At 47.9% G+C, this 23694-nt stretch overlaps 2 protein-coding genes across 8 annotated transcripts in view; one reads left to right on the forward strand and one right to left on the reverse strand.

Moving 5' to 3' along the window:
* Positions 1-1339: 1339 nt before the first annotated feature.
* STK25 (serine/threonine kinase 25) lies at positions 1340-22043 on the reverse strand. Of its 4 annotated transcripts, none has more exons than XM_086843510.1 (12): positions 21725-22043; positions 20765-20876; positions 14384-14614; positions 13186-13242; positions 12039-12147; positions 10691-10848; positions 10254-10439; positions 9580-9725; positions 8625-8739; positions 8268-8339; positions 4792-4928; positions 1340-3491 (listed from the first exon to the last, which is right to left on the reverse strand). In XM_086843510.1, the coding sequence occupies exons 2-12, from the start codon at positions 20792-20794 to the stop codon at positions 3452-3454; spliced, it is 1281 nt and encodes a 426-aa protein (XP_086699636.1). In that variant the 5' UTR covers positions 20795-20876; positions 21725-22043; the 3' UTR covers positions 1340-3451. The 4 variants fall into 4 exon arrangements, with proteins under 4 accessions (XP_086699636.1, XP_086699635.1, XP_086699638.1 ...); XM_086843509.1 differs by having other exon boundaries at positions 21721-22043; XM_086843512.1 differs by lacking the exon at positions 21725-22043 and adding an exon at positions 21567-21642.
* The window catches only part of BOK (BCL2 family apoptosis regulator BOK), a 52561-nt gene continuing 50819 nt past the window's right edge, over positions 21953-23694 (forward strand). Inside the window, exon 1 of one of the 4 annotated variants that reach the window (XM_023933489.2) lies at positions 21953-23277. The gene's annotated coding sequence lies outside the window, so the exon portion shown is untranslated. The remainder of the gene's footprint in view (positions 23278-23694) is intronic. The other 3 variants (XM_086843514.1, XR_015274361.1, XM_086843515.1) reach the window with 3 other exon arrangements.

A 23694-nucleotide genomic window follows, 5' to 3' on the forward strand; every position in this document is an offset into this window, starting at 1 on the left:
AGCTCACCATCCCTATTCCTGGGCCCACCATCCCAGGGTCAAGTTTCTCAGTTTTCCAGGACTCTGGCTCTCAGCTCACCCTGTACCAAGAGCTCTCCATCCAAAGTGGGGATAGTGTGGAGGAGGTGGCAGAGCTGCCTTTGTGGAACTTGAATGCCATTTATCCCACAATGAGCAAGAGTCTTCCCTTAAAGTTTGTGGGCTGGTGAGTGAATGATCCTTCAGCTGCTTGTGCTGAACCTGCAGCTCAGCATCTCTCTTGAAGATGCAACTGCTGAGGTGGGGACTCTAAACCAGGAGCCTCTGGAAGGACAGGTAGCAAAAGTCCCTTCTTGGATTCAGAATGCTGAGCTCAAATGTCTGTGCATTTAAAGTGCAGGAGCTCAGGCTAGAAAGGCCAAAAACATTGCTATTCCTAGCAGCTTACCTCAGTGAACTTTAAAAAAGGTGAAGATTTCAATGGTGTATCAGTTCTGTGAAATATTTTCTTTTTCCAGAACTCTCCAGGAGTATTTTTGTCTTAACTAAAGGCATAAGAAGTTTCCTTAACAGGAGCATTAGGGAAGAGCAGAATTAAAACAGGTCCTTGCACATTAGTTTCTTGCTAAGGTGTAAGGGGGAGATGCAGTTGGGACTGCACAGCTCCATAACCATGGTCTCATTATTTCAAAGACCATCCAGTTCCACCCCTTCCCCTTCCCACCATGGGCAGGGACACCTTCCACCATCCCAGGTTGCTCCAAACCCCATCCAACCTGGCCTTGGACACTTCCAGGGATGAGGCAGCCACAGCTTCTCTGGGCACCCTGTGCCAGGGCCTCCCCACCCTCAAAAGAATTTTGTTCCAGTATCCCATCTAACCCTGCCCTGTCAGTATGAAATCATTCCCACCTTGTCTCACACCCTGGAGCCTTCTCTTCTCCAGGCTGAACAACCCCTATGCTACGAGTTTGGCCTCTTCATGCGTGACCTTCATCTAGGCTAACACAGTCCTGCTTCATTGCTTAAGAAAGCAGACTTTGTGCAGTAACTCCTGACACATTTAATGTAACAGACTGGAGCTGTTCTGGTGATGGCTCCCTTCTCCTCCCTGCTCAGAGAAGTGATTCTGTTACACCAGTGAAGTCCTTAACACCCACCCCAGCTTTAGCTCTACTGAAGCAGCAGCAGGCAGGGGCTCCAGGCCTCCTGTGCCTGGCAGTGCTCACACCATGGCTGTGCCAGTGGACAAGGGCTGCTGTGCCAGGAGCCAAGGCCTCTGCTAGGCAGGGTTAGTGCCTGATTGGTAAGCAGCTGGAACCAATCCTTTTCCCCTAATAACACAGTTACACCAGCCTCATTTGTTTTGTTACTTTATTGAAAGTGGCAGATCCCTTTCAATGTTTTTGAAAACGAAACCCATTGTTGCTTTGAATATTGGACAAAGGGTGTGGGGATTGTTTCCTTTTTAAAAGTTTACTCGTTACACGGCAGAGCATGCGAGTAACGACACAGGTACCTCATCAACAGGGTTTGCTACTGCTGTGAACAGCAACTTTAAAAGCAGCAGGGGCCCTTGTGCTGGCCTACAGCCTCTGCCTTCACCCTCTCCATGCATCTTGTCTATACATGAACTTCTCCTCCTGAGGGAAAAGTGGGCTTGTTCTGTTCCTCCTAACTGCAAGCTCTGAGCTGGCTCTCACCACAGAACACTGCTCTGCATCAGAGAGCCAACAGCAGCACCTCTTCTCTACTGTACAAGTTCATAGTGTTGCTGAGCCTGCATTTATCCATCAGGATAAATAAAGCATAGTGAAACACCATACACCAGGATCAGGGAACCTATGGTCCCCCCTGAACTACTTGCAGCCCAGCACTTAAAATCTGCAGGTCTGAATTTAAGTACCAAAAATCAAGCCTTGTTTCTAACCAAGTGGCCTGTCATTAAAAAAAGTGCTGAACAGCTGTGTGGAAACCACTGCAACAGCTCCAGCCTTTGTTCTCAGTGGCTCTGGGGTGAGCCATATCATCCACATACAAACAGCCAGACAGAAAGATCTGGATACTGAGTTCTTGCTGACTTCATGGGAATCTCTTTTCAGTTAGAGAGCAGCTCTCTAAGCAACCAGCTATCAGGGGTTATTTTCCTAAATCTTGTTTTTCTAGACCTTTAAAATGTAGATTTAATATCCGTGTGCTTACCTGAATTAAAGATTTGCTTTATAAACTAGCATGATACAGAAAACCAAGCTCCTGGGGACAGCTCTTCTGGAATACCTTAAGCAGCCAACATAGCAGAAGATGCTTTACTTTCTCTGCTACCAAACAGCACTCCAGCTTGTTAACTGGAGCAGAGCCCTGGCTGCAGCAAGTCTGGATCCCAGGCTGAAAGAGGAGCCAGAAAGGGAAGATTGAGAAGGAGAGGGGGGCCTAGAGCACCTTTTGGGAATCCCCAGCCCTACAACACTGCTGTGAGCCAGCCAGTTTTTGTCTTCCTGTAGAGCACAGGTTCTTGCATCAAAAACTGCTATGTAGTGCCCCTCTGCCTTGTGAGCCAAAGCCCTGCTGATGTCTGCAGCTCTTGTGTTCCCCTCACTCCCCTTTTTAGCCCTTCTGCCCCATGTGGGCCTGCACAGCTCAGACCAGCACTGCCCAGCCTGCCTGTGGAACTGCTTCAGCTGCCAGGAGCGCCAAGGACAGGAACTCCACCAGCTCCCACAGCAAACACACACACTTTGCCTTCTGCTCCCTGGAGACCCAAGGCAAGTTCTGCTGTTGCTTGAAGTAGATGAACTAAGGCCTAATACAAAATGATATCCCAGAGCCAAAAAAAGAACAATCAGCAAAACCCATCATCCTATGGAATGACAGGCTGGGAAAGAGCAACTGTGTATCAGCTCAGTTGCTGCAGCACTGGAAAGCACTGTTACTTGTGTGTGAAGGGCTTGAAGTGATCCTCCAGAACATCTGGAGAGCTGGTCTCACTCTCCCAGAGGCCCTACATGCCTGGAGAGCTTCCCAACATCCCTGCACTCACACATGACTGCTCACAAACACTTCTTTACGAAGGGCAGGAGACTAAACCCATCAGACTTGCCTGTGAAACATATATCAGTGGAAGAGAATCTCCCTTTTTCCAGCAGCCAGGCATTTACCAGAAACAAGCTGCGAATCAAACCAAGCCAAAATGGACACATCCATTGTAGGAAAACAATTAAAAACTGCATTGATTACATTGTAAAAACAATTAGACCACCCATCTCGGGTTCTGCAAAAGGTCTAAATTGTACTTGCATTGCAAACGCCACCCTGGGTTATCATGGAAACACGGTAACATGAAGGCTCTGAAATGTCCTGGGGTCCATCACAATGTCACATCCAACGGCAGATGGTGGTCTGGATTAGAGATGTAGTTCTTATGAAGCTGGAAAAAATCCTTCCCCCCTGACAACAACAGCAGGGAATGTGAGTGTCAGCGGGCAGAGGTCAGGTGGTTCCGACTGTGTGAAAACCTGCAAGGAAGAATTAACAAGGCAGAACTGGTCAGCACTGGCTGGTTGAAACTCTCACTTGGAATGGTTTGACACTTCTTCAGGCTTTCAAGATTCAGTTTTGACCTAATAAGTTTTCAGCAGTAGTGTTTTATGGTAAGAAAGCAACCACATCTTTGAGGTTTTGCAAGCCCCTCCTCCTCCCAAACCAAGTACCTTGTGCTTCTGCCCTGTCCAGCAGTGTAATTTCTGGGCTGACAGAAGTGAATGATGCTGAAACAACTACCTGTCTGCAGTCACCCACACACATCCTCCTGCTCAGTCAGAGGCTCAGGTTTTACAGGTATCACAGGACACCTTCTGTGACCTCTATGGGTCAGCCAGAAGAATGAGTTTTTTCCTCCTGGCATTAAGTGATTATTAGGTGAGGGTTCTACTCAGTCCCACACATATTTGCTTGGAAACTCTAATGACATAGAAAGAGAAGCCCTCTAGGGTGGCCATTATTTTTGGTCCTTAATATCTACAGCTCTTCTTTCCTTTACAGCAGAATGTAGAGGCCAACCAGGGGGTCACAGAGCCAGACTCAGGGTTTAGGAAAGGTGGGTCCTGCATGACCACAATCTGATCTACTGTGACCAGGTGACCTGAATTAGTGACAGAGGGGAAGGCTCTGCATGTGATTCACTATTTCAGACAGCATTCTCCTGGAGAGGCTGCAGCCCATGGCTTGGACAGGTACACATTTTGCTGGCTTAAAAACTGGCTGGATTGGCTGAGTCCAGAGAGCGGTGGGGAATGAAGTTACATCCAGCTGGGACCAATCACTATGAGGGTTCCCCAGGGCTCAGTTTTGGGACTAGTCCAGTTTAATATCTCTATCCATTATCTGTACAAGGAGATGGAGGCCCCCCTTAAGCACATTCACAGGTGACACCAAGTTGGGTGGGCATGAAGGCTCTGCAGAGGCATCTGGACAGGCTGCCCCAAGACAAATGGTGTGAGGCTCACCAAGGCCAAGTGCCAGGCCCTGAACTGCAGTCACAACAATTAAGGTGAACAGCAACATCTTTCTGTGCCCTACAACATACATCTACACTACAGAAACCTACCCAGTGTAAGGAAAGACTTCTGAGGCAAAAGAACTGTTTCCATTAAATGAAAGCAATTAAAAGAAGTGTCATAGGAACTCATGTGCCATCAATATTCACTTTTGTCTCTCTTGACTGCTCAGCCCTGACCTTTGCACAGCAGTGGAGCACAAGAGACACATGGTTCAGTGCTGGCTCTGCCCCAGCTCACACTCAGGACACTCACTCACCTTTGGACCCGCTCCACCATGTGTGCTATCAGTTTATCAGAGATGCCTGGGCAGGACTCCTCGGCCAAGCTAAAGGCATTCTCCAGCTCCTCCATGGCTCCCACGTTGCCTCCAGTCTGCTTGTGCTTATCTTTGAGCTGCAACCCAGAAACAAGGCACTAGGTCATTTTGTTGCACAAAGCACTGGTCAATAAATGCAGCACTGACATTAAAGCCCTTTCCCTCTTATTATGACTCCACCAGGGTGTAGGAGGACACATACATTCCACTTAAATAAAGAGCTCATTTGTAGGTCAGGAAAGTTGAAGTCCAATGTCTGGGGTTCAAATCTGCCTCCAGGTACTAATGGCAATTGAAGCCCTTACCTACCGGATGTACTCTAAAACTAAACGTAATAAGAAATGGACCCACAGCCCTGAAAACTCATCAGTAGCAACAGCACAAAGAACTCCAGGTGTGTCTGAAGCAGTACAATCACCTTTGCTGCTAATGACAGCCCAGCACCCAGACACACACAGGCTCACAGGCAGGTTGGGCAGAATATATCCAACGCCAGGAGTTAGTCACCACCACTTTTAATAACCACAAAAAAAGACTTGGGTTGCTTCTAGTGACTGGGAAAGCAGACAACTGCCACACCAGAGATCCTGAGCTTCTTGGCCTCCAACACTCCTCTCTAAGAGAGCTTTACCCAGGGGAGGCAGGGGAAGAAAGTCCACACACCAAGACCTGCACACACAGCACCTGCCTCAGTTTGCATCTCTCATGGTCAGTGCACTCTGACTTGGCCTCTACTTGCACATGTTTCCAGCTGGAAATAAAGTTGAAATAGCTACAGCTCTGTTGAGAAGGAATGCCTGACAGGTGCTGAGCCTGAAAGAGTCCCTTGTTGGAAATCCTACATTTCCAGCCCCAGCAGCAGTTCCTCCCACAAGGGGCTGATATGACAGCCCCTTCCCCATCACACAAGGAGCTAACAACAATCAAGCATCCTGTTGAACAAGCAACATCTGCCAGTTTACCACTGTCCAGTTCAATTAAGCTCTCATTAGGCCCTGCTGATTAAAGGGCTTTACATCATCCCCAATTGTAGGATCAGCCCTTCCTGTTGTTGGAGCTTACCTTTTCTTGGAAAGCAGAACAATGTGAATGCTAATCCCCAGATGCAGTCATTCCTGTGCACTAAGTCCCCTGGTGGGAACAAACAGTTCCCAGCCAAAAAGGGCCACTGTCTCCTCAGTGGGGCACCCTTTCCCTACCACAAAGCTGTGGGAACAATCCATGCACAACTCTGCTCAGTCAGAAGTGGCACAGTCATGGAGGGCAACTCAGTTACACATCAAGGATATAGATTTCTTAGGCCAAAAATAGTTGTGATGCTAAAGCCAAGGATTTAATGTGTACCTACCAAAGGCTGCTTCACCTCAGAATAAGCACAGGGTCTATCCTGAAGGTAAGATGTCAGTTTATCATCAGCCTTTGATGCCAAGCCCCTGACCTTCAGCTTGCCCAGCAGCCTGTGATGGGAGCAGTGTGTGCTGGGCTGCCTCTTCCCACTGCAGAAGAGCTCTCTGGAGGCTTGCAGGAATTAGAGCACTGCACTGAGCTCAACCTTACCAGGCCTGAATGTCATTTTACCTCCCTGCTCCACCATGTTTCCAGATTTGCAGCTGTCCACACTTGCTAATGACTCCTCGTGGGCCATTTTCAGTATGAACATCCAATAACACACATGCAGGGATGGTAGATGAAAAAAGATAACAAAGAACATCTCAGTCAGACTTCCATTCACAAAGCCCAGCTTCAGCCCCTTTAGAGAAAGGGGGGATCAAGCCTAGCTGGTTTAAGATGCAATCATACAATAGTGAGGAGGACAAAGTTTTCAGTCCTACTTTTCCACCAATAGCAAAGAATAATACATTCAATCAGCAGCAAAGCAGATTTCCAACCTGAAGAAGTCTTTCAAGCCCCCTCTACTGCACACTAAAGTCAGGTTATTTCAGAGACTGCCCAGAACCCTTTCTACTCCCAATTTCATTCAGTGAGATCTGCAGAGCCAGCAAAAGTCTAATCAAAGGAAAAGGGGATCAAGAAACTGGGGCAATGGAGTCAAACTAGCAGAAATGAAATGAATGTCTGAGAAGCCACTTCCTCCCTGGAATTGGTGCAGTAAGATGAGCAAGGAAAAGCACAAAAATGCATTTATAGTCACAGCCCTAAGCACTGGAGGCCTCTAAACTGAACAGAGACCCAGGCATCAGTGATTGTGCTGCACAAACAAACTGCATCACAGACCAACATGGTTTTAATGTGGTTTCATCTCATAGCTCTGTGCCTACAAGAGCCTGGTCACTGGCCTCAGAAAGTCAAGCCCCATGGAGCACAGAAGAGGCCAGTTAGATAACCTCTCAATTTCCAAAGCAGAGTGGTCCCAAGAGCCTGCTTGTCAGCATGACCTCTGCTTCCTGCTGTGCAGCAAACCCTCTTTCCACATACTCCACGTAGCAGTAGACCTGAGAAAAGAGACTTAAGTCTGGAAACTGTCCCTGGAATAGCACAGCTCTCTGCTGGGCCATGCCATCAGGATCCAGAAGAATAACTCCTCAGGACCACAGAAAGGGTGTCTGTCACCAGCATCTCAAGAATAGAACCCTGACATGCAGCATCTAATTGATTTCTTCTAAAGCATAACCTCCTTTCCTATCCTTCTGCTGGAAAGAGCAACCAGAGCTCATAGCCAGCAGCCCCCTTATGATTATCCTCCTCTTCTCTGACATCAGCACCCAGCTGGAAAGGTGAGCTGTCACCTCTGCTGATACAGACACCATCCTATTGTTAATGGCAGCTCTTACTTCAATACCACATCCCCATCCAGACCACAAGGCAGGGGAATTAAATGTGTTTCTAAACACATATTCTCTGCCTGCCTTCCAGAAGCTAGGTGGCAGGGAATATCTTGGTCTTGGCATTCTACCAATAGCAGTCTGTACAGATCAAGACATGGCCTAGTAACCAGCAAAGGCAATTCCTGCCCTAACCCACCTACCTTCCCCTCAGTGACTCTGCTGTGGACATGCACAATGACAGGTCAGCTCAAGTACCTACCTGCTCTATCAGGAGCTGCACTTCAGCCACAGACATCAGAGTCTGGAGCTGGCATCAGCAAGCCTAAGATACAGGTAAGAGACAGATACCTCTCTATCAGATCCTCACCAGAACACAGAATACCAGAAAGATAACACCAGAATACCAGCCTTTCTTCCAACCACAAATGTTTTCAGGAGGACACACCAGGGACAAACTTACTTTCCCCATATATGGCCTAGCCTTCTGAACTGGTACAAATGCTTCAGAGTCCCTTAACCCTACTAGACACCTCACCACACCTCCCTTCTCCAAATCCTTCACATTTACTTATCTGTGTCAGGTATCTCTTCATCTCCAGTCAGCAGAGACACCAAGAAGGTTCTACTCACCTCCCCAAAAACTGGGTGAACAAGTGTGGAGAGACACTGTGACCGTGGTTGCCGCTTGATGGGCTCAGTAGGCTGGAAAACAAGGAAAGAAGTTACAAGCACAGGCACAAGCTCCCAGGGCACATGAAGCCTTTGGTGAATTCACAGCACCTCCATGGCAATCCCATCACCAGATCTTGGGTAAAACCACGAGTCACAGTACCCTGATGACGTGGAAGAGGCAGCTCTGGAGCACCAGGCCTTGGTGCCAGACTGAAGTAAATTTCAGACAGAAGACGAGTGCCTGGTGGCTTCCCCAAGACACTCAAAGCTCACGTTAGTTCAGTCCACTTCAGAAAGACCAGAGAGCACACAGACCTTCTGGGAACCATGAAGAGCCATTCCTTTGTGCAGCTTGCTCAAGGAATTGGGGCGAATGGTTGGTGGGAATGTCCAGATTGGACCCTGATCTCCATCCTCTGCATCTCCATCACTGCAAATGAAAAGTGGAAAGTCAAGACAAAGCCCCAGCTCCATACACTGGGGGTTTGCCCATACTTTCCCAGAATCACAAGTTCTCCCCACCTGACAGCTATATTGCTGCAGGCCTTCAGGCTTTTCCCTATTCCAGAAAAAGTTCTGAACAGAAACCACCCTAGTCTCTACAGCACATATACAGCATCAAAGAGATCTGAGCTAAGTACTAATCATGTTTCCAAATCACCACATTCACCTCTCTGATCCAGCCAGCTTAAAGAAGTTTCCAGTGCTAGTTAAATTTAGGAGAATTTCAAGACAACCCAAGTTCACAATGTGAGGGGCCAGTCTTAGATGTTACAAGCCAATCTCCCTAAGTCCTTGGTCACTTGAGTCGCTGCCACTACAGGTAAAGAGCAGCTCTGTGACACTATTCTGCCCATGAAGTGCCCTTTCCACACCCAAGGCCCATAACTTGACTGTCCTGCATGGCAGTGCAAAGATTTACCCCTGAGTACACATACACACCAACACAGCCTGGAGCTCTTGTAGTTAATGAAAGATGCATAAAATACAGGCAACAAGAGCCCTGTTCTACTGGTGACACACAGACTAAATGTTTTGTGTCAGTACTCTGATTCCTTACACTCAGCAAAGAGGCTCCCACAGGTTAAGACTAGAACAGAGAACTGAGTCCCACTGAACAGGAGGTAACAGCTTGGCTCTTCAGGCAGCACTCACTTGCACAAACAAAAGCTCAAAGGTAAGATCTCAGGTGGGGAAAGGACATGAGCTGTTTGCAGTAGGTTACCCTGGGGCAAGCAGGGACATCCCTCCATGTAAAACACGTACGTACATATCGGAATCACCGGAGCTGGAATCTTCTCCATGGCCCTCTGACTTCCAGCGTTTGAATCGATCGATCAGCTCCATTAGGAATGAGGTTTTCTTGGTGTAGCGTGTGATGAACTTGTGCTTTAGCAATTCTTTAGCTGTCGGCCTCTGGAGCAGATAAGGAAAAGCATGTCACATCCAACCATCTCACACAGGCAACTCACTGACTTCAACTGGAATCACAGAATATCCTGAGCTGGAAGGGATGCACAAATCCAACTCCTGACCCTGCATAGGACAGCCCCCAAAACCTACCAATCCCCAACAAAGTGCCTGAGAACGTTATCCAAATACTCCTTGAACTCCTGGCAGCCTTGGGGCCATGACCACTGCCCTTAGGAACTTGTTCCAGTGCCTGACCACCCTCTGGGGGAAAAGCCTTTTCCTAATACCCAACCTAAACCTCCCCTGCCACAGCTTCATGCCATTCCCTTAGGTCCCATTGCTGGTCATCAGAGAAAAGTGATCAGCGCTCGCCCCTCCACATCCCCTCATGAGGAAGTCCTGCCAGGCTCACGTGTCCATCCTGTAAGTTCAGCAGTTCGCTCTCTCCAGGATTCTGGAACCTTCCTGTTGAAGGAATTTTTGACCTCTGCTGATTTTTACCCAAATTCACAGGTAGGCAGCAATACTCACAAATCTAGGATCTTTATTGAGGCAGGCTTCCACAAACTCCTTGAAGGGCTTGCTGTGGTGACCCTCAAGTGTTGGGGGGTTGTTTTTGGGGATCAAGAAGAGAACCCTCATAGGATGCAAGTCAGAATTTGGAGGCTCTCCCTTTGCTAGTTCAATGGCTGTAATCCCAAGGGACCAGATGTCTGCCTGGAAAAGAGAAGAAGAACACAGAACAGCAAGGAGCAATTCTACAGCATGAAAACACAGTTTTAGGACAGCTAATCACATAAATCAAATGAGGCATTTCATGTCTGATACACAGACTTCTCCAGCAGACTCTGCATCATAACAGAAAAGAATAATTCCTGCAGTTAACAGCACTTCCAATCCCTCTTTCTGTCCTAGCACCACCTCATGTACAGTAGCCCCAAGCAGCAAGCCTCCTGCTCCCAGCTTACCTTGAAGTCATAAGCAGACTGTTTGATGACCTCTGGTGCCATCCAGAATGGAGTCCCCACAAAGGTGTTTCTCTTGATTTGGGTGTCTGTCAACTGTCCAGCCACCCCAAAGTCAGCCAGTTTCACATCCCCTTGTTCTGAGAGCAGCACGTTGGCAGCTGTACACACAGATAAGCAATTAAATCTGCTGGCCTCTGAATCACCTCCAACCCACACAGAACTGAATACTGAGAAGACCCCTCCTATGGCACTCTCCTTAAACCCAGTGATAACTCTCAGCCTGGATTTCCAGCTTCAGACTCATTCTCATGCTTTGAACTCCACTAGGTAATGCAGGAAATAGATGGGAATGGCCACACCATCAATTAGATGTGATTCCTGGCCACACAAAGAAGGACGGGTAACACAGTCTCTAATACTCTTGGTGTTTTTTTCCCAGAGTAGCATTCAGCACAGGTGAAATAGCAGTTCCTTCTAAAGAGCTCAAGTTCCACTCTTGTACTAGTTCTCACTCACTCCTAAGACTGTAACTTTGTGAAAGTCTGGGAATGGAGGTTTTCCACAGGACTGTTCCTTCTGAGACCCTACCTAACAGCTTTCAGCATTTCCCCACCACTGGCAGCCAACACCCCTACACACCTTGCAATGCTAGAATTGTGCAGTCTTACATACACAATGAAATCTTTTCTCCCAATCTTCATGAGGTTTCTGGTAGCCCTGCCTGCTCACACCCCCTCCTGCAGTGGGTTGGAGTACTGAGCACCCGGCACTGGCCCAGCTCCACAACACTGTCCTCCCATCCTCCTGCAGTACTTTGATGCTCTGGGCTTGCTGGGACATTGCTCTTTGAGAGGCAGATGCCAGCACTCTCTACAATACACGTGGCCAGTGACTATAAAAAACACCAACACGATAAGCTGACACAAGCTGCCCTAATTTTCTAGGACTGTGAACCCTGCATGAGGACAGCTCACTTCTGTGAGCTACAACCACAATAACCAGGACACACACCCTTGGAGTCTAGTAGCAAAGCAAATGTCCAGACACAAGTCAGCTAATATCTGAGCATGCCTTTCATTGACTCCTTTGCTTTAGCTCCCTGACTGTCCAAACTCCAAGTGCCAGAGGACAGCTACAAATCCTGACTGTTACTCTAAACCATACAGACATGAAAAGCATGAATTGTGATACAGTGACAAGCATCAGATTCAGGAAACAGCAACCCAACTAGAAAAGCAGCACTGAGAAACAGTCTTTGAAACCTTGAGATTACAGTGAATATAATATCTCTGAGTATTATGTTACTAACATCCCTTACAAGAAACGGAGCTGAGTTCGCCAATCTTACCTTTGATGTCTCTGTGGATCTTCCTCTCTGAATGTAAATAATCCAAACCCTTTAGGATTTCTCTCAGGATAGTAGCTATGTAAGTCTCCTCCAGCGGTCCTGGCTTCAGCTGATAAAAGGCAGAAAGATGACTTAAAAGAGGGTGACTGATGCCTTGGATTTTCCAGGCTCTCAGCTGGTTACTTGGAAACCTTGGCCAAGCAGGTCATACTCAGCAGGAAGCACCTTCTTGCACACCTGATGCATGTGCTACAAGCAGAATGCAGCTGGCAGCATTCAATGGAAAAACTTTGGGGGATTTTCTGCTAGTCTATCAGTCTGTTAAAGGCTTCCCAAACCAACAGAAGTTTATCTCTCCCTTTGGCCTGGAAATACATTGGCCAAGAGAACATTTTAACAGTTTCTCTTGTTCAGGTCTCTCTGCTGGCATGCAAGTACTAAATTTCAGCCTCTGAGAAATCAATACTCAGGCTGTGGAGTAGTGCATCAAAGCTCTTCTCCCTTCCATCAGTTCTCCTCTAACGAAGTCCTGCCTTCTCAGTGCAATAACTGAGGTTCTGACACTCAGAAAACTTCTGCTGATGACAGCCCACCACTACACCTTCCTCCAAGTCACTGCAAGCTCAGTGATGTTTCTGATGTTTTCCCTACATCATTAGTTACCTCTCTGGAAAAATGGGCATTATTGTCCTAAAGAGAAGGGAAAAATGCTGTGACAGAATACAGTGCAGCAGACCTTTGCCTGTGGGTAAATTCTGCATTTGTATTCTCTCAAAATCTGGGGTAACTTAATCACAGACCATGTCTTTACTGAGCTATGCGAGCACTGAGCAATACCATGACTGATGAGGTGAAGTCCAGATTTGCAATGCTCAAAAACAACTGCCTGTGCTCACTTTTCAGTTCATTGGCTCTTTCCATCATAGAGCCAGAACAGCATGCTGGACAACAGTGCTGGGACAGCTGAGCTCCATAAAAACATTCCCTCTGTCCTGGGATAAGCATAACCAACATGTCTGTCCTGCTTACCCCTCGGGCACAGGGCTGCCAAAATGATGGTGTGTGCCAAGTGAGTGTCTGGCTTATGAGCATTTCACAGACCAAGTCTTCAGCCAGTATTTTTCATAGTCCAAAACTTGCCACTTACCAAATCCAGGGCTGAACCTCCTCCCAGGTACTCCATGATTATCCACAGCTTAGTGCCCTGCAAGCAAAAACACAAATCAAGAGCAAAGATGGTAATAAAAGCAGACAGAAAAGTGAAACACTCATGAGGCAGCAAGACACAAGAGTACTCCTGTACACAATCCAAGAGATGCTGCACACTGCAGCTCTCAAAGGCTTAAGGAAGGAGCCCCAAGCTCCCTCTTTTCTGCTGACACAGCAATTACAGGGGTGGACCTGCCTCCAGCACATTTCTAGCTCTCAGTCTGCAGTTTTACCTGGACAAGTGCCCCTACAGGCACCAGGCTTTCCAGCCCACAGGTAAGCTTATTCCCAGGTTGGACCCCTTTAACATCCCTCCAACAGCTCATCCAGCCTAAGTCCTTCTTGGCAATGGCAGGGGAACACTGCAGCTTTTGATCTCATTAGAAGGGCTGCCAGCTTGTAGAGTACAATTGGCAAGACACTCTTACTCCTCAGAGAAGAGAGTCCATGCTGAGGCTCACAGGGTCCCAACAGAAGATAAGCAGCAGGTCCATGAAACTACAGCAGAAGGCTGAGAAAATGCATTATGGCCTTTGAAAAATAAGAGAGGAATATTCAGGATCCAAAGAGCTCAGGAGTTGTTTGCTGCAGTCCCACTGCTACATTCATCACCAGCAACCAGCATGCATAGGCCACTTCTGCTCAACACTACTTTCATTAGGGATTCCTAAACCTGTTCTCAATGGAAGCAGTACTAGTACTCCTCCACAGACTCAGTTCGTATTTTTTTCATCACTTCTGATGAAGTAGTTTCAACTTCCTCTTTTTTTCAGAGGCACATATCCCTCAGTGGTACTGCCTTAAGACTGTGCTATTCTAGAAAAGTACTCCATCAACTTCCCTTCCAGAATTGTCAGACCAGGGAAAGTTCAGTCTTCAACAAATAATTTGCTCTCCAATGAAGTGCCCTTTCCTGGTACCACAAAGTATAGGGCACTTCATCTCCATGTGCTGAGCAAGTGCCTTAAAGCCCAGTCTGCTATTAAGTGCACATCAATGCAGTGGGCAGAGACACCACTGTTCCTGCTGCCATGCTGCCACTCACACATCACTTTGTAGTGCCATGTGCCACCATCCACTGATGAGCCCTCCCCATTCCCAAACTACTGGCAAGGTACCACCACGGTTTGTCCTACCTTCAAATAGGAGCCATAGTACCGGGTAATGTAGGGACTATCACACTGGCTGAGCACTGTGATCTCCTGCTGAATGTCCTCAATCTCATCCTCAGCCTCCTCCAGATCAATGATCTTGATAGCAACCACTTCCTTGGTGCGGTTGTCGATCCCTTTATACACTTCACCGAACGATCCTTTGCCGATCCGCTCCAGCTTGGTGAACAGCTCCTCAGGATCCACCCTGGAGTGCTAAACCATGAGGCAGAGATGGGAAAATTCCATTAAGTTCCTGGGCTGCAGAGCACCACACATACTCATACAGCTCATTTTCATATCTGTGCAACTACTACATTGATAAATTCACCTGAAACTCATGTATCCTAAACAGTCTTAGAAACTTAGCACAGAATATATTCAAGATTAGAACTAAAGAAACCTTTTCCACAGGCTTTCCAACCCTGCAGACCACAGCGGGGGAAGAAAAGGAGGGAAGCCCAGCATGAGAAGGTCAGCAAATATTGCTATGGAAAGTGTCAGCTCCATGTGGGACAGGGCTGCTCAACTGCAGGCACCAACTGGCACCAAAGCAGCTCCATGAGCAAGCATCTGTTCACACTTCAATACAAACCAGCAAGGGGTACCAAAACCAGCTTTCTCTTGGAGATCTGCATGAGAAAATGGGCACAAGAAAGAGGCCATAAAAATGTTTCCCTAGTTAGCCTTCCTGCAGTCAAAGACTGAAGTGATTAGAAAGATCTTCACCCTTTCCTACTTGTCTGGAGGATGAAATATTACAGTTATATGAATTCACATTTACTGTCTTCTCTGCTGCAGCCTGATTTCCAGGCAGCACCCAGCCCAGCTCTCCTCAGACATTTGCAGATGGAGCCTCACATCTTTTGGAAGGTCAGCAGCAAGGAGGAGGCAGGAGAGCAGAAAGGACACATCCATCTACCTGACCTGCTTTTCTTTTTTTTCCTGCCTCTTCTCTGGCTGGTAGACCCAGATGCAAAGGCAAATAGCATCTCCAGTTATTAACAGAGAAATACTGACTTTTTAACAGCAGCTGCACAGTTAATTTTTTATTAAGGTGAGTATGGGTAAGAAAGGGAATAAATCACAGTCACTTTCTCATGCTACTTAATTCAGTCCACCTGCAACCAGGAGGTCCTTCATGCTACTAAAATGCTCTTCATAATTAGTTTTCCTGTTTTGTTTTTTTTTTTCTTAATAGTTTGAAAAAAAAATAAAACCCTGGAAAATATGGCCTGACCTTAGGAAGCAGCCAAGCCATTAGAAGGAATTTTCCACAACCAGAACTTCTCAGTCTCACCTCCAACACATCACCCAGTGAGAGTGCTCTCTCACAAGGGCCTTGAGTTGGCAGATTTTATCAGAGAACATGAAAGCTGCATTTTTCAATCTCACACCAGGTTCTAGCAGCAGGCCATTGTTGAGTAGCCTAAGGTGTTGCTTAATGATTAAACCAGCCTGTCATCACAGGTTGTTTGCCTTCTGTGCATTGCTCTAAGCCAGGCCCAGGTGAGCTTTACAGGCAGCTCACCCAACAGGATTTCCACACAAACTCCAGTCCAAGATACAGAAGGACAACCAAATATCCTTTTGCATCCATAGCAACATCCAAACAGCCTGTACTTTGAACAAATGAACTGAAACAGACTAGAAGGGATATTCATAGATAAAAAGAATTGGAGATACATAGCAGAGACTGGAGAGAGGGTGGTGAGGGGAAGAGGATTTGAGCTTGAGAAATATTAGGGGACAACATGAGATTGATGACTGCAGGTAGGGAGAACAGTCTGACTAGTACAGGCTCACTCCAGACCAGGAGCAGTTTCTACCTCTTGACTGACTTGGAAGAAGGAGCAAGAAAGTGACCCAGACATTACAGTGACCTACTGCACCCTAAAAATGCCTATCAACATATCAGCTACTCCCACACATCAGAGAGAAAGGAGAGAAAGAGGATCATCTCCTAGAAGCACCTGCTCAGCTCAGGAAAGAAACACTACCCAGGTGAATACTGCAGGGAAGCAAACCTTCAAGAAAACATTCCTCCCCTCCCATGTAACTTTTCCATGAGGTAAGAAACAGCAAGGTGGAAGTAACTGCTCCCCCTTCAGCTTGGTATGGCACATAAGAGAATCAGGATTGATTTCTCTAGCTCAAGACATCAAACATAAGGGCACCAGCTATGGCAGGCAGCTTTTGAGCAAACCACCACTTTATGTGGCAGGCTCTGTAATCATGGACAGCTTTGTAAACAAGCTTCCAGACTTGGATGTTGGTTTATCCTGTTTTCAGTAGAACAAAGAAGTTCAGGTAGGTTCGGTCAAGGAGACAAAGCTTCCTGACAAGCAGACAGAAATTTTGCCCGAGGGGCTCAGGAAAACAATGTAATTGATGGGCAGATGAGACAGGCCCACCCCCATTAGAGTGGAAACATTAGGACACTTCGTTTGCAGGTACTGGATTAACCTTCCCAGTCCTGACCTGGAAATGCTTTAGAGCTTACAGGTGACAGGGCAAGAGTCTGACTCTATGGAGGACCTGAGGATGAACATCCCTTGAGGCACTGGCCAAAACGACAGAAATCAGACCCAGCAACAGAAAGAACCCAGGGAGCCAGCACTGGGCCAAGGGGTACAGAGTCATTCCAGCCACAGTTACAGTCTCTGGACACTGCTGGAGGAGCATAGTTTGCTGATTAATTTCTTCCCTTTCTGTAAACAGGGAGGAGGAAACAAGCCCATCCCAAATTCAAGCAGGTCAATATCTGCTCAAGAGAACACCTTGTGAACTACCATTGTGGACACCACAGAAGAAATTGCCAGGTGGCATTTTCAGGAACTCTGAATTTCCACAACAAACTAAGATGACCTGTCTACAGGACATGGTTCAAAAGCCCTTGTACATTAAAAAAAAAATCCATTTTGAAACACCATATGGTGACCTGTGCTGACAAACAAAAATGTTCAGATCTGTGGGCATAAAAGCCTCAGCACTTATCAGAGAGCAGAACAAATGCAGTTCCACCAAGAATGGAGAACTATGGAACTACACTGCTCTGTCAGGAGAGAGAAGGATGCACTCCATGAGCCTGACTCTCCCCTTCCCCAATACACCTGTACTTGCAAAGTAACATGACAAGAGGTGTAACAAGCACCATCCCTCCCACTCCTAAATATGAATTATCTCAGTACCAGTCATCTTGTTAGAGAACCACTCTGGCTGGAAATCCATCTTCTGAAAATTGCACTGCCACAAACATCTCAAAAACTTCATTAGAAGGAAGCAACAGAATCCAGATGAAATGCTTTATACCTGCTTAAATTAGCACAGATAACCCAAAGCAGCTTATTAGGACCTGTCACCTTTGCAACTGCTCACCAGCTTGAGTTCCTCCTATTTCTCTTTCCCATTCACAGAACCCATCAGAGCTGAAAAATGGAGCCCCAGGTCAGGAGCGGCTGCTCCTTGTTCTACTACTGTATGTAAAGTCATTATGGGATGGTCACTACCTTGTAACTTTTTGCTCGACTGAATGCTTGTTACATAGCAGTTCTGATACAAAAAGCACTGAGAGCAGTCAGCCAGGCACTGGAGATGGCTCAGGCAGGCCTGGGCAGGCTTTGGAAGGAGAGCACACAATGCCCCGTCTCAGCTGTAAGTGCCGGGAGTAAGTATGAGAAGGATGATGACAATTTCCTACTAATGTGCTTCACTTCTGCCCTCCGGGATCCAATCTCACAGCACAGGAAAGAAGGATGCTCTGTCCTGACAGGTGTGGGAGTGTTTGCCATCCTGACTGATGATACCATGTTTCAAAATGGACCAATTCACTGCAGCCATCAGCAATTAGGAATCACAGCGCGTTATGAGACAAGCCTGACAGTAATACCAGCTGCTTCATGGGGAAAGAATGGTTTTGGCAGCTCTGCCACCTCCAGCTGTGGAGACATGATATCCACAGTCTTTGAGAAGATGTGCATAAGTACCAGAGAAGAAGGGTAAGTATCTGCTCTCATTTCAAAACTACTGCCTGGAAAGATAAGCTGCATATTGGGAACAGAAGCAAACACCACTTGAACTAGCTGAAGATCTTCTCTCTGGGCCGTGTCCAGCTGGATCTTACTCTCAAAATATTCAAGAGCAAGAATCATGCCTGCAGTTGTTGCATAAAACACTGAGGGGTGCTTAAACTCTTTTGGAAATGAGAAGTCCTTAATGTGGGGCAGGCTGGAATTGGAATCACTGTTCTATAAGGGAGAGGTCTATGGGAGAACATTGCCAAGGCCACCATACTTTATGAGCTGAATCTGACACAGAATGTGTTCAAAAGGTTTATGTGGAACTACAGCTATATTTAGTGTTATTTCTGACTGGAGCATTTTCCAATCAAACAAACATAGTTTTGCTCTGCCAAACACAGTGGAAGAAGGAAGTTGGTTTTAATAGAACTCTTCTGCTCTTCTCTTTCCCTAATTGCCTCCTCTGCTCCCCAACTTCCCACCCAGCATGCTGAACAGTCACCACTGGGTTATCAACAGTCTCTTTGGTGAAACCAGCTTTGTATCTGGAACCACCTGAAAGCTTCCCTGTCTATAGGAAATCTGTGAACAGCTCTCTGCAACTGCCAAAACCTGGGATAGTTTTGAATTTCTAGAGTACAGAAAAGAAGGAAATTTGTGTTCAACACTTTGAAACACACGTGTTTTTCAGACTCCCAGCTCTCTTCACAGACAGTATCTTTTGCTTCAGGAGGCGAAGCATTACTTAGCCAAAAAAACCTAAATGGCTTCTCCAAGGTCACATCAGGAACAGCAAATCTAGAAACAGAGCTCAGATCAGACCTTTAAACATAGTAACTAACACAAATACATCACCTGGCAGACAGAGCTTCAGACCAAGACCAAAGCCCTGCAGTGCTGTCTGTTCACAGCACAAGGGAGCCAAGGAAAGAGAAGAGACAACCAGCTGAGGCAGGGAAATGGAAGCACAGAGGCAGAGCAGCCTGGGCAGTGGCCTAAGGTAACTCTGCTTATCAGTACCAGAACTGAGAATTAAAAACAAGTCAAGCCTCTGACATCCCAATGCAATTCTTAGTCCCTTGATTTTCACAGCACCTTCCACTGCTCCCTAAATCCCAGTGAAGAAAACTTCAGGTCAGTTCCTACTTCTCTCCCAGTAAGCCTCAGTTACACAGATGATGAGGTTCCACCAAGGACTCCTGGAAAGACTGGAGGAATGGACAACACAGATTGGTTTCCTATTCCAAGACCAGACAAGAGAGTCAGGGGATGACAGGGTTTGAGAATGCCTAACATTTCCATAACAAATTCAGAGCTGAAACCACTAGAATGCTGATAAGCTTCATGAGGGAATGCTGTGTACAAAAAAAGCTTCAGAGCAACCTCCTCTGCAGCTACAGAACTCAGTTCTCAGCCCCAAGCAGACAGCATCCTTCCCTTTCTCTCCCTGTACAGTGACTCAGCCAGGCATTATATGTACATTTAATTCCATACACATTTTGGGGAAACAGCTGATGTGAAAGACAGCATGCAACTAAGGTGCATTGCAAATCAATTTTAAATCAGTAAAGGTTCAAAGAAAGCATTAGCTCAAACCACTGAAGCTTTTAGTAATTCTATACTTAGGAGCAGAACAGAATAATGCCCCAAAACTCACAAAACAAAGGTTTAAGAAGACCTATGTTCAGTATTGAACACTATCTGTCAATAATCAAACACACCGCACAACCGAATTCAGAGGGAAGAAGATGCAAGCCAATACTATTAAAGTGGTTTAGCTTTTAGTCACAAATCCTGGCATCATCCTTCCACTCTCCTCTTATGAAAATGTCATCACAACAGCAGCATTTAAACGCATCCATGGAGGCTGAGATCTCTTGCAAGAGTTATGACCAGGTATCAAATATCACTGCCTATTATGCAGCAAGGCTACAAGCACCATTTTTTTGAGATTAATGCCATGAACACTTTAGGAAGATGTGCCTGGCAGAGCCAGTATACACAGTTTTTCTGTTCCCATTTTTAGACCTTCCCTTCCAAAAATACTCAAAAAGCCAACAACTCCTGACTCCCTAAAAAGAATACAGTTAATCCTAGAGAAAGGATTCACAGTGGGTGAAGAATTCACTTTCTGTTTGGATGGCAACACAACACTATAAGCCCAACGCCAGGCACGGAGACATAGGTCAGTCAGCTAACAGGAGTAAGCTGAGACCTGTGCAAGAGAGATAAAGAGTGGCAAAAAGTGATTTTCTGGTTATTTGTTTGAAATCCTTGTATCAAGAACAAACACCATTATGCAAACCCTTGAAGAGAGTTTTAAAACAAATTTTTAATCACCACTTACCTGGCTAGCAAATTCTCTCAGGTGAGCCATGCCTATAGGATGTTTTTTTTTGCAGAATCAGGGAGGATTAGGATGTTGCAGCACAGCGGAAAGTGATTTCGCCACTGGTCAACTGTGATAAGCAAGAACACATAGCTCTCAAGTGAGGTTCTTGGAAGCTGGCTCATTCCCCTGAAGATGGCCTTGATCTTAAGTGCTCCTTGAACCTGCCAACACGTTTTAAGTATGCTAGGCCCTCCTTGCACAGCACATTTCTCAATTCTTTAAAGAAATGCCTTCCAGGTGTGTCAAGGAACTTCATTCTAATGTTATACACTGACCAAGTCCCAGGCTCCATTTTCCCTACCATCACCTCAGCATGCTCCCCGGTATTATAGCTAACCCCACAATTCTATTGCCTCACCACCACTCCCAGCATCTTCCCCAGCACAGCCCACAGCATCGTCCTCAGACACTCCTTTTCTCCTGCTCCTCCTCAGCAATCCTCTCTCTGAGAGCACTCCTCCGCTCCCACTGTCCCCGGTACAGCCACTAGCAAAGCTCAGATGCTCAGCACACACCTTCCTCTCCAGGGAACCCCAGCCCTGCACCACCCCGGCCGCTCCCTCTCCGCTGCTCCCCAGCTCTGTTCTCCTCAGCGGCCCTTCCCTCCACCCCAGCAACAGCTGAGCCCCAACCCAGCCCGGCCCCCTCGGCCCAGCCCTCCCCAGGGCCCCCGTCCCCAGCATCCTTCGTCGTGGTGCGGCCCCACAGCTGCCCTCTACTCCCATTCCCGTCACGGACACCTACTCCCACCTCACACCTCAGAGATCTCGCCCCTCCCGCCTTCCCCTCGCCATCATGGGCAACTCAGCGCGCCCCCCCCCGCCCCGCCCGGCACCCTCAGAGTCCCTCCGTGGCGCATCGCCGCCCCGCCCGGTCCACGCAGGCTCGCCCGGCCCTGAGAGCCACCGCACCTACGGGCAGCGCTGCGCCGCCGTCCGGAGCGCCATACCGGGCCCTGGCGCACGGAGCCGCCGCCGCTCCGGGCTGCCCCGGGACACCAGGCGAGGCGCAGGGGGAGCGCCGGGCCGGGCGCAACAACAAGGCGCGGCGGTGGGGGAGGCCGCACCGCCAGGAACGCTGGGAGATGTAGTTTTCACGATGAGCCACCCGGCAGTGGAACCTACTTCCTGGACTGCGATACCCAGAATGCCGCGCGCGCAGAGGCGGGGCGGAACCGTAGGGCGGGGCGGGAGCCCGGGGGCGGCTGGGGCGGGGAGTCCTGAGGCGCGGGCGCTGCCCGGCCCAGCGCGGCTCCACGACCGCCGGGGAGGAGGTGGTGGGACAGTCGCTTTTGTCCTCCCAGCCCAGCCTCACGGAGCTGTCCTCTCGCCAGCCCTTACGGGGCTGTGCCCGGGAGCTCTCCGCGTGAAGCCAGGCAGGCCCGCCCTCAGCTCTTCTCCTGGCCACTGCAGGGTGAGGGGCTGTCTCCGCCCCGCCGGGGCCTGCCGGTGCCCTCACCGCTGGACGCCAGGCCCTCGGGGGAGCCGGCAGAGCGGGAGGAGGAGAGGCGAGGAGACTGAAGCTCCCTCATGGCCTCGTTCTCAGCGCCGCATCTGCGGGCTTGGGTTTTCCTTCACGTGCTGTAATGTCAGTGGCTGACTCACGTTTTTCAAAGGAAGAAAAAAAACCAAAACCATTTTCTCAGCCTCTTGCCAGGCAGCCGGTCCTGCATTTCTTCCCTGAATTGAACAAACCACGCACAGCCTTTCCCTGGCGCTGACACACAACGCCTTTATCACAACCTGCTGCGTGTAATGGTGAGCTGGTGCTGCTCTGAAGCACAGGTGAGATGTAGCAAGAGGAGCAGCCCTGGGAAGTGTCTCTGCATGAACACACGGATCTGGGCAGCAGCCAGCAGCTCCCCCACATTCCTCTTCCCTCCTGCATTGCCTTCCCCATGTATCTCCCTTCCTTCTGTTTCCTTGCCCCTGATCAAATCAACCAGCACTTTGAGGTACTTGAATGAAAACATCAAATAGATAGAGTATGAAATCCTGCAATGAAATTCTGGTTTTGTATTTAAAACAACTGTACCTCACAGAGCTCTTGCCTGTAGGATCCATGGGTTGCTGTAGCTTTGAGTTGATACCTGCAGGAACAGCCTTCTAGCCCCACAAAATCAGACCGCCTTGTCTCATAACCTTATTCCAGCATGACACCTTTACTTAGGAGATCTGTGAACAGAGAAATCAAAGCTGCATGTGAAGCAGGAAAGGAAGGAGGATGACGTTCTGCTCTGGTTCCACTGTAGCAAGGACCAAGGGGTGAACTGTCTGACTTCCTGTGTATGTTACTTAATGATCATTTGTCTGTGGTGCCTCACAGACACCTATTGTCACATGAACAGTCATTAATTCAGCCACTGTCGACATGAAGCCAAAAGGCAGAAGTCTTACCAAAAAAATTGCATCTTAATTAATGTGCCAACTCTGAATATACACACAGGAACAGCAATTAGTCAGCTTAGGGTAAGTCTTTCATAAGGGTGATTGTCATGTGGGGTTAGCATGGCAATTCCTTCTGAAATTTCTAAAGCTGGCTCAGGAGCACAAGAGACAGAGGGGTTCAAATGTGGGCTGGTGTAGCTGTCAGGGGACACTGATGTCTCTGGGGCAGATAAGAGCTTTTGGAAGCCAACCTGGTTTTGCTCTGTGTCGGTGCCAGCAGGTGGCAACAGCGCTTTGCGGCCCCGGCTCCTTGCAGCAGCCGGCAGCTCCACTCGGCCCCTCGCAACAAACGGCTGCACTGCTCCTTCCCAATCCCCGCTGCTCTGTTACTGCTCATCCCTTTCCTGCGTGGGTCATGCAGCCCTTCGTGCCGGTGCATGAAGCAGTGCTCAAAGCCAGGAACTCAAAGCTGTTCGCTCAGCCTTGAAGCAAACATCT

The sequence above is a fragment of the Cyanistes caeruleus genome, chromosome 10, assembly GCF_971803275.1.
Source record: "Cyanistes caeruleus chromosome 10, bCyaCae1.hap1.1, whole genome shotgun sequence".
NCBI lineage: Eukaryota > Metazoa > Chordata > Aves > Passeriformes > Paridae > Cyanistes > Cyanistes caeruleus.

Bases quoted from the DNA above. Each gene is read 5' to 3' on its own strand.
- STK25 (XM_086843510.1), bottom strand. From the start codon at position 20,794: ATGGCTCACCTGAGAGAATTTGCTAGCCAG. The intron at 12,148-13,185 runs GTAAGTGGCAAG...GCCTTTTATCAG, and splicing joins GAGGTTCAGCCCTGGATTTG to CTGAAGCCAGGACCGCTGGA. The intron at 10,440-10,690 runs GTAAGCTGGGAG...TCTCTTTTCCAG, and splicing joins AGTCTGCTTATGACTTCAAG to GCAGACATCTGGTCCCTTGG.